We start from the raw sequence: 7,500 nt of genomic DNA, 5'->3' as shown, positions 1-7,500 counted from the left end.
TATGTGCCGAATGGAAAACAGGATAACAGGGAACATTCCTTCTTCTGGCTTGTTAAAGCTGCAGATCTGAGCGCCGTTCAGTTTGATTCTGCGGCACGAAGTTGGTGTGAGACACGCGTTAATGGTGTGTCAGGTTTCCAGTCGGGCTGTCGGTCTCTGAGGAAGCTGCTCCCGAACACGCAGAGAACGAGACGTGCAGGCAAAATTATTCCTACACATCACAGGAAATTTTCTGCAGTCTCTCAGGCGATTTCCTGCAGCAGATGTTGGGATTCTCCTCGTTTTCAGGCCTGATCTCCTAAAGCCTGAAGCAGAACCTGGTTCATTACAACCAAACAGAAGCAGAACTCGAGATGCTTCCTCTGCTTGTTTACAACATGGACCTTTTTACTCCTCAGAGCTCATTTTTCTGTCGGGAGTCGGACTCTCAACCTGTCGGCAGGTTGGAGTTTGAGGAAAACTGCTGCAGGGCATCGAGGTGTCAGGAAGAACCGAGAAAACTCAACATGTTCCTCGTTTCACATGGAACTGCTTACATCCTAATCGTTTGTTTTTCATTTTAGATTTTAAAGTGTTAAAAGCGTTAAAATCGCATTTATTTTTGACGTTTGTGTTTTTGGTAAATGGAGATGGGCGGCGGAGCGGCCTCGGATTTCTGCTCTAAACCATCTGAATGGACGCTGAAGTTGTGCTAAAAGCAGTTAGCCTGTCAGGGAAGATATTCAAGCCTAAAACAGCATCTCAGTGCTAAACATGTAGCAGCTAATGCTAATGTTAGCATCCAAGTTTCTAAAGAAGCTACATGAATGATCAAGACTTCCTCAGACAATAAATATATTTGCTGTTGAGTTCATATGTGTATTTACTCAATAATTTAGCAGCAAAAATGATATTTGAAATTAAAATGTTGCTCATTTGATCAATATATGGTTTCCCACTAATTACAGATCCTTCAGTTAACTTGATTAAAAATTCTAATAGATTGTAGTTTTTGTAACAGATCAGGGTTGATTCAGTGATTAAAACTCGAGCCTGGTTGTTTTTCAGTCACGCAGGAACATTTTATCTTCCATACAGAGAATCCATCGCAACAGATGAATTTTATTAAACCTTTATTATCTCTGAGCTCCTCTTTCAACACTCTTCCCTGAAGCCTGTCAGGATATTTATGTCATTTGTTCCTCCTCTCTTTGCAGAAAGGAGAAACCGTGAAGAGAATACGAGAAGAGGTAAGACCTTCATCACGTCCCCTCCTCATCCTCTCCTGCTGCTCCATGACAAGCCTTCATAAGCCGCCTGCACGTGTCGGGCTAATTACCGCCGCCGCGCCCATCCTCACTGTGACAAGTTTCAGGCTTTAGCTTAATCTCCTCAAATCAGCTGGATGCAGCATCAACACAGATTCTGTTGGGTCCCGGAAAGGTCTGGTTGTCAGTTCTGTCAGTGAGCGCGCTCAGACGGGCCACAAAATTCGATCTGTATTGATTCTGCAAATGGAAACAGGAATAATTGAAGGTGTTCAGTATTTAAGAACATAATGTCGACACGCCGAGCTGACAGGAGCTGTGTGTGTGTGTGTGTGTGTGTGTGTGTTGTGTGTGTGTGTGTGTGTGTGTGTGTGTGTGTGTGTGTGTGTGTGTGTGTGTGTGTGTGTGTGTAATTCCCTGTCTGTCTTCTCTCTTTGCAGTAGCTTCCATGTCAGAGACAAATTATGAAAATTTCTTCTTTAAAAGTTTTTAAAGTTATTTTTTCCCACAATGCAATTTTTCTCTTTGTTTTTCTTTACATTCATAAAATCATAAAACAGATTTCAGACATGAGCTCAAAACTTAAATCGTCAAATAAAATCCGATAGAGAGTCAGTCCAATCTGCTCAAAGCGTCTGATGGATCCAGGAACAGTTTGTCATCAGGAAGGACAGGTCAGAGGTCAGAGGTCAGTCCTCTGAAGCTCCTCTGTAGCTCAGCTGAGGTGAAGTTCATCTTTAACCTAAAGTTACATCTGTTCAGCTGAGAGTTAAATTGGAGGAGAAAGTTGTAAATATGCAGACATGCGTTATGTATCTGCAGGTAGAAAAGCCTGTAGATTAATCTCGGTTGTCATGGTAACAGAGCTCAGCGCCATGCGATACCTGCTGTGAATCACAAACCCGACTGGAGGCGACGTTGTTTCCCAGCAGGTCGGCTCAGTGAGAACAGAGGCGGGGCTTAAACTTTGCTTACCTCAGCACTTTGTAATTATTCTCTGCAGTCGCAGCTAAATGCTACATGTAGCCTCCTGGAACGTCCCAGATTTAGTTTATAAGCTCTGAACTCATCTGAGGTCAACAGGTCAGGAAATGTTAAAGCAGGAGGACAAGACAGACGTTAAAGATTCATTACAGACACGACGATGAAACAAGTGGTTATTAGGCTTTAGGGTGAACATCTTTTCTCTTTCTCACTTTAAGGAAACAGGAAGTGGGGCAATATTATGTTCTCCAGTCACATAGGGACATTTTATAGCACAATCAGTAACTATGTTGCCTTCGGTTCTTAAAAATATTTTGTACAATAACAAACATGGCTTAAAAGAAACTTTACTTTGTAATTTAACTCCTTGAAATTGTGCTTCTGTCTCTTTGAGAAGCTCCTGGTCTTTCTGAAGCTCCGCCTTCAGGACGTCATCCCAACAAGGCTCCTCTTTTCTTTTTTTTTTTTTAGAAAACAGATTTCCATCCCATACAATAATTATATTGTTAGCCATTTGAGGTTTTACATGAGGTGAAAGCTTGGAATCCAGGTAGTTTGTCCATATTGCCTTTCTGGTATTTTCTTTAACACAGTCTGAGTTGTAAACAAATTTGAACAAAATTGAACCCAAAAACAAACCCAAATAAACTGGATAAAACTTGGCTCCTCTTTTAAGCCTTTAACATTTTTTCCAGTGTTACTTTGAGAAGTAGCTCCTATAATGAGCTCAGGAGATGTTGCTAATTGCTGCTGGCTAGTCTGAAGGAGCTCAGTGGGTGAAACAGCTGATGAATGCAGAGGGTTAGGATAAGGGTTTTTACGTTGCTGTAAAGCAGAAGTTTGGTTCAATGGAGATTAATGAGTTTGTCATGCAGGAAAACAAAGTGGAAATTTTACAAAATAGAGAAAAGCTAATATTTACTTTTTGTTCATGTGGAACATCAACCATCTGGAACAGGAGTCTGTAACCTCTTCCTGCTAACTTATCAAACTAACCAATGACTGCAGCTGTATTTCCATGAAAGCAACAACATGAGCTGCGGCGCGACGCGACGCGGCGTGTTTACTTCTATAACGCCTCCCTGATCAGCCGCCGCGCTCGCAGCGCCTCAGAAGACGTTTATCTGCCTTCAGGCTGCAGCTGCAGCTGGATGAATACTTAAACACTGGAATCGATAAGTTGAAATGGTTTGCATTCATCTCGGTGAAAGCAGAACTCATCAGTGGCTGACGATGTGCTGCACGCCTGCTGTGAATACCAAGGTTCACGTACCGGAGCAAACGATGTCTCTGAGATGATCCGTCTGCAGCGATGCTCCGGCAGCTCAACAGGCACTGTAAAAACAGCATATTTACATCTAAACCACATAAACAACAGCCTTTCTCTTGCTAATGCCAACAGTCCGAGGCTCTAACTCCAATTCACCGTAAAAACATGAATTAATCATGAATGAAATGTGTAAATGCTGTTTACGCTGCATGTTTCCAGATAGGAAAGGTTGTTTCATGATTAAATAGAAAAAGTGAAACACTCAACGGATATGAGAGCAAATACATCATGAAAGTCGTTTCAAGCCTGAATCAGCTGCTTCTGCTGAGTTCAAATAACGGAAACGACGTTGAATATTTAGTTAGACACTGAAAAAATGTCTGCCTTGCAAACCGAAGGTCCTGGGTTCAAATCCCAGCCTCCCTGCTTGAAGTCTGCATGCAGAGTTTCCCAAAAACAGACAGTTGGGTTCATTTACTCTCAGTAGTCATGTGTTGCTTTCAAACCTTCATCTTATTGGCTGAAAGCAGCTGCAGGTGTGAATCAGCTGTGACTTTCCTCCAGTCCCAGAAACGGCTTCACAAGCTGAATTCAAACATAAAGTTTACCTTTTCAAAACCTGCAAGCTGCTAAAGCATGGGGCCATTTCTTTATGACTTCACATGCTACATTAAGCAACATATGAGAGTCTCTAGTCTTTTCAGAAATTTATGTTTTTCCATGTTTTTCTCCATATCTGGTTTTTGACTTGTTTTTACTGTGGAGCTTCATATTTACTGTTCCTGAACATAAACGGCTCAATAAACAGGATCATCAGAGGGAAAAATGTATGAAAAGGAGAGAAAATGGACAATAATCAAACCAAAGTTTAAATTTGCTGGACAGTAAAGAAAACCTACAAGAAGTTACAAGATATGCTTTAAAAAATGAAATTTAAACTTTATGTAAAAAAAAAAAAGTTGAAAATTTTAAATGTAAAACAAATATCTAAGAACTCAAACATTTCCTGATAAACTCATATCTGATGTTTTCTGCTGTCTCTGACGTCAGCTGTGTCTGGTGCAGTGCATTCTGGGATTGGGAGTTTTCACCAGGATCCTTGTCCTCTGCCTTCAGCTGACTGGACGTTTTATCCGGAGGTGAACGCAGACGACCGTCTTCATGATTTCAGCTCAAATTCTATTTATGTTGCAGCCAGAAGTTATTTTACTACAAAACTATGAACTGATTAAAAAACAAACAAACAGATAAGATAAAACTGGAGCTGGCTCTTTTCAAAAGATGTGTGATGTATTGAGGATTTAAATCTGGGAGCAGCAGATAAAATGAGAGCAGATTGTTTTCCTCGGTTGTTTCGGCCTGACAGGAAGCATGAATATTTAAATAGATATTTTCTCCTCAAGGTCAGAAAACACCTTAAGATACGCTTCATTTCAAAGTTGCTCTTTTTTATCCCTGCAACTTGCAGCCTCCGTCTCTCTGATGTCACGTATCTAAACTAAAAACACAAAATACTATTCATTTTCTCAGCTGCCTCATATGAAAACAGCTCTTCCTCCTGGCCTGCAGGAGCAGATGCTTCGGTAAACATGGGAGGCACGCAAACAGGAGAAGACGATGTCCGTCTTCATCAAGTCAGAGGAAGCATTAATGTTCTTCATCTCCGCTCCACAAACAGATGTCTGCACACATCTGGAGCAGGGAGAAGCCCTGATAGCCAGAGCAGAGCTCAGTAATCCGGCGGGACGACACGGCCGTCCGGCTTCACCGCGCTCCAAATCAAGAGTGATGAAGACAAGCGTCACACACAACCGGCAAAACTGGGAACACTGGGAGGACAGAGAACCATCAGGTTCCAGTGGATCAAAAACAGGAACAAAAAAATCCTCATCAGGTGAACTGTGCACCTTCCATCCCTGCTTGAAGAAACCGGCTCAGAAAACCTCACTGGATGAGTTACAAAGGTCATCAATAGGGTCGTTAAGGTCAGTTGGTCCACTAAGGTCACCAATAGGGTCGTTGAGGTCAATTGGTCCACTAAGGTCACCAATAGGGTCGTTGAGGTCAATTGGTCCACTAAGGTCACCAATAGGGTCGTTGAGGTCAATTGGTCCACTAAGTCACCAATAGGGTCGTTGAGGTCAATTGGTCCACTAAGGTCACCAATAGGGTTGTTGAGGTCAATTGGTCCACTAAGGTCATCAATAGGGTTGTTAAAGTCAATTGGTCCACTAAGGTCATCAATAGGGTTGTTGAGGTCAATTGGTCCACTAAGGTCATCAATAGGGTTGTTAAAGTCAATTGGTCCACTAAGGTCATCAATAGGGTTGTTGAGGTCAATTGGTCCACTAAGGTCATCAATAGGGTCGTTAAAGTCAATTGGTCCACTAAGGTCATCAATAGGGTTGTTGAGGTCAATTGGTCCACTAAGGTCATCAATAGGGTTGTTAAGGTCAATTGGTCCACTAAGGTCACCAATAGGGTTGTTGAGGTCAATTGGTCCACTAAGGTCATCAATAGGGTTGTTGAGGTCAATTGGTCCACTAAGGTCATCAATAGGGTTGTTAAGGTCAATTGGTCCACTAAGGTCACCAATAGGGTCGTTGAGGTCAATTGGTCCACTAAGGTCACCAATAGGGTTGTTAAGGTCAATTGGTCCACTAAGGTCACCAATAGGGTTGTTAAGGTCAATTGGTCCACTAAGGTCACCAATAGGGTTGTTAAGGTCAATTGGTCCACTAAGGTCATCAATAGGGTTGTTAAGGTCAATTGGTCCACTAAGGTCACCAATAGGGTTGTTAAGGTCAATTGGTCCACTAAGGTCATCAATAGGGTTGTTAAGGTCAATTGGTCCACTAAGGTCACCAATAGGGTTGTTAAGGTCAATTGGTCCACTAAGGTCATCAATAGGGTTGTTAAGGTCAATTGGTCCACTAAGGTCACCAATAGGGTTGTTAAGGTCAATTGGTCCACTAAGGTCACCAATAGGGTTGTTAAGGGCCAAGTCCCACTAATAGGGTTGTTAAGGTCCAATTGGTCCACTAAGGTCATCAATAGGGTTGTTAAGGTCAATTGGTCCACTAAGGTCACCAATAGCCCTGTTAAAATCACAAACATAGTTGTTATGGTTATAGTACGACCATTAAAGTAATTAAAAGCGCCATTAAGGTCAACAGGATTATTAAGATCACTCTTAATGAGGCTCTTAAGGTCACTAATTTTCTCTGCAGCTGATCTGCTTTGCTCTCAGTTTCTGCTTTCAGTTCATTTCAGCTAAACTCAGATGGAGGACGAGATGACAGACTGTCTGCACTTCCTCCATCCTGGACTTTTAGCAGTTAAATGGAGCCAATGTCCCTTCAGACCAAAACACAGGAGACCTTGTCATGGGAACAAACTGCATCCAACAAAATGTGCATTAAAAAGGTGAAGAAATATTACGAGACTCTTTCTCACTCATGGAAGCTGTGGAGGTAAAACTGGTTTCTACAGCGAAGCAAAACCAGGAAGAATCCAGAGGGTTTGAGTTCATGAAGCAGGAAGGACAGAAGGACGGAGAGACTGTCCATTATCCGGGTCGTGTGTTTTGGTTCCTCCGGGTCGGTGTGTGTTTGGTTCCTCTGGGTTCCTCCAGGTTGGTGTGTGTTGGGTTCCTCCGGGTCGGTGTGTGTTTGGTTTCCTCTGGGTTCCTTCGGGTCGGTGTGTGTTTGGTTCCTCTGGGTTCCTCTGGGTCGTGGTTTGGTTCCTCTGGGTTCCTCCGGGTCGGTGTGTGTTTGGGTTCCTCCGTCGGTTTGTGTTTGGTTCCTCTGGGTTCCTCCGGGTCGGTGTGTGTTTGGTTCCTCTGGGTTCCTCCGGGTCGGTGTGTGGTGGTTCCTCTGGGTTCCTTCGGTCAGTTTGTGTTGGGTTCCTCCGGGTCAGTTTGTGTTGGGTTCCTCCGGGTCGGTGTGCGTTTGGTTCCTCCGGGTTCCTCCAGGTTGGTGTGTGTTGGGTTCCTCCGGG

The 7,500-nt window shown here is 43.0% G+C and overlaps 1 protein-coding gene across 3 annotated transcripts in view; it reads left to right on the top strand.

Annotated features, from left to right (window-relative positions):
- The window catches only part of LOC129356364 (poly(rC)-binding protein 4-like), an 88,985-nt gene that overhangs the window by 45,766 nt on the left and 35,719 nt on the right, over positions 1-7,500 (top strand). For all 3 annotated transcript variants that reach the window (XM_055025959.1, XM_055025958.1, XM_055025957.1), the window contains exon 5: positions 1,197-1,229. In XM_055025959.1, the coding sequence (XP_054881934.1) occupies positions 1,197-1,229 (33 nt within the window). The remainder of the gene's footprint in view (positions 1-1,196; positions 1,230-7,500) is intronic.

Source organism: Poeciliopsis prolifica, unplaced genomic scaffold, assembly GCF_027474105.1.
Source record: "Poeciliopsis prolifica strain line A6 unplaced genomic scaffold, Auburn_PproV2 SCAFFOLD168, whole genome shotgun sequence".
Taxonomy (NCBI): domain Eukaryota; kingdom Metazoa; phylum Chordata; class Actinopteri; order Cyprinodontiformes; family Poeciliidae; genus Poeciliopsis; species Poeciliopsis prolifica.
This window is presented reverse-complemented; position numbering and strand designations above follow the sequence as displayed.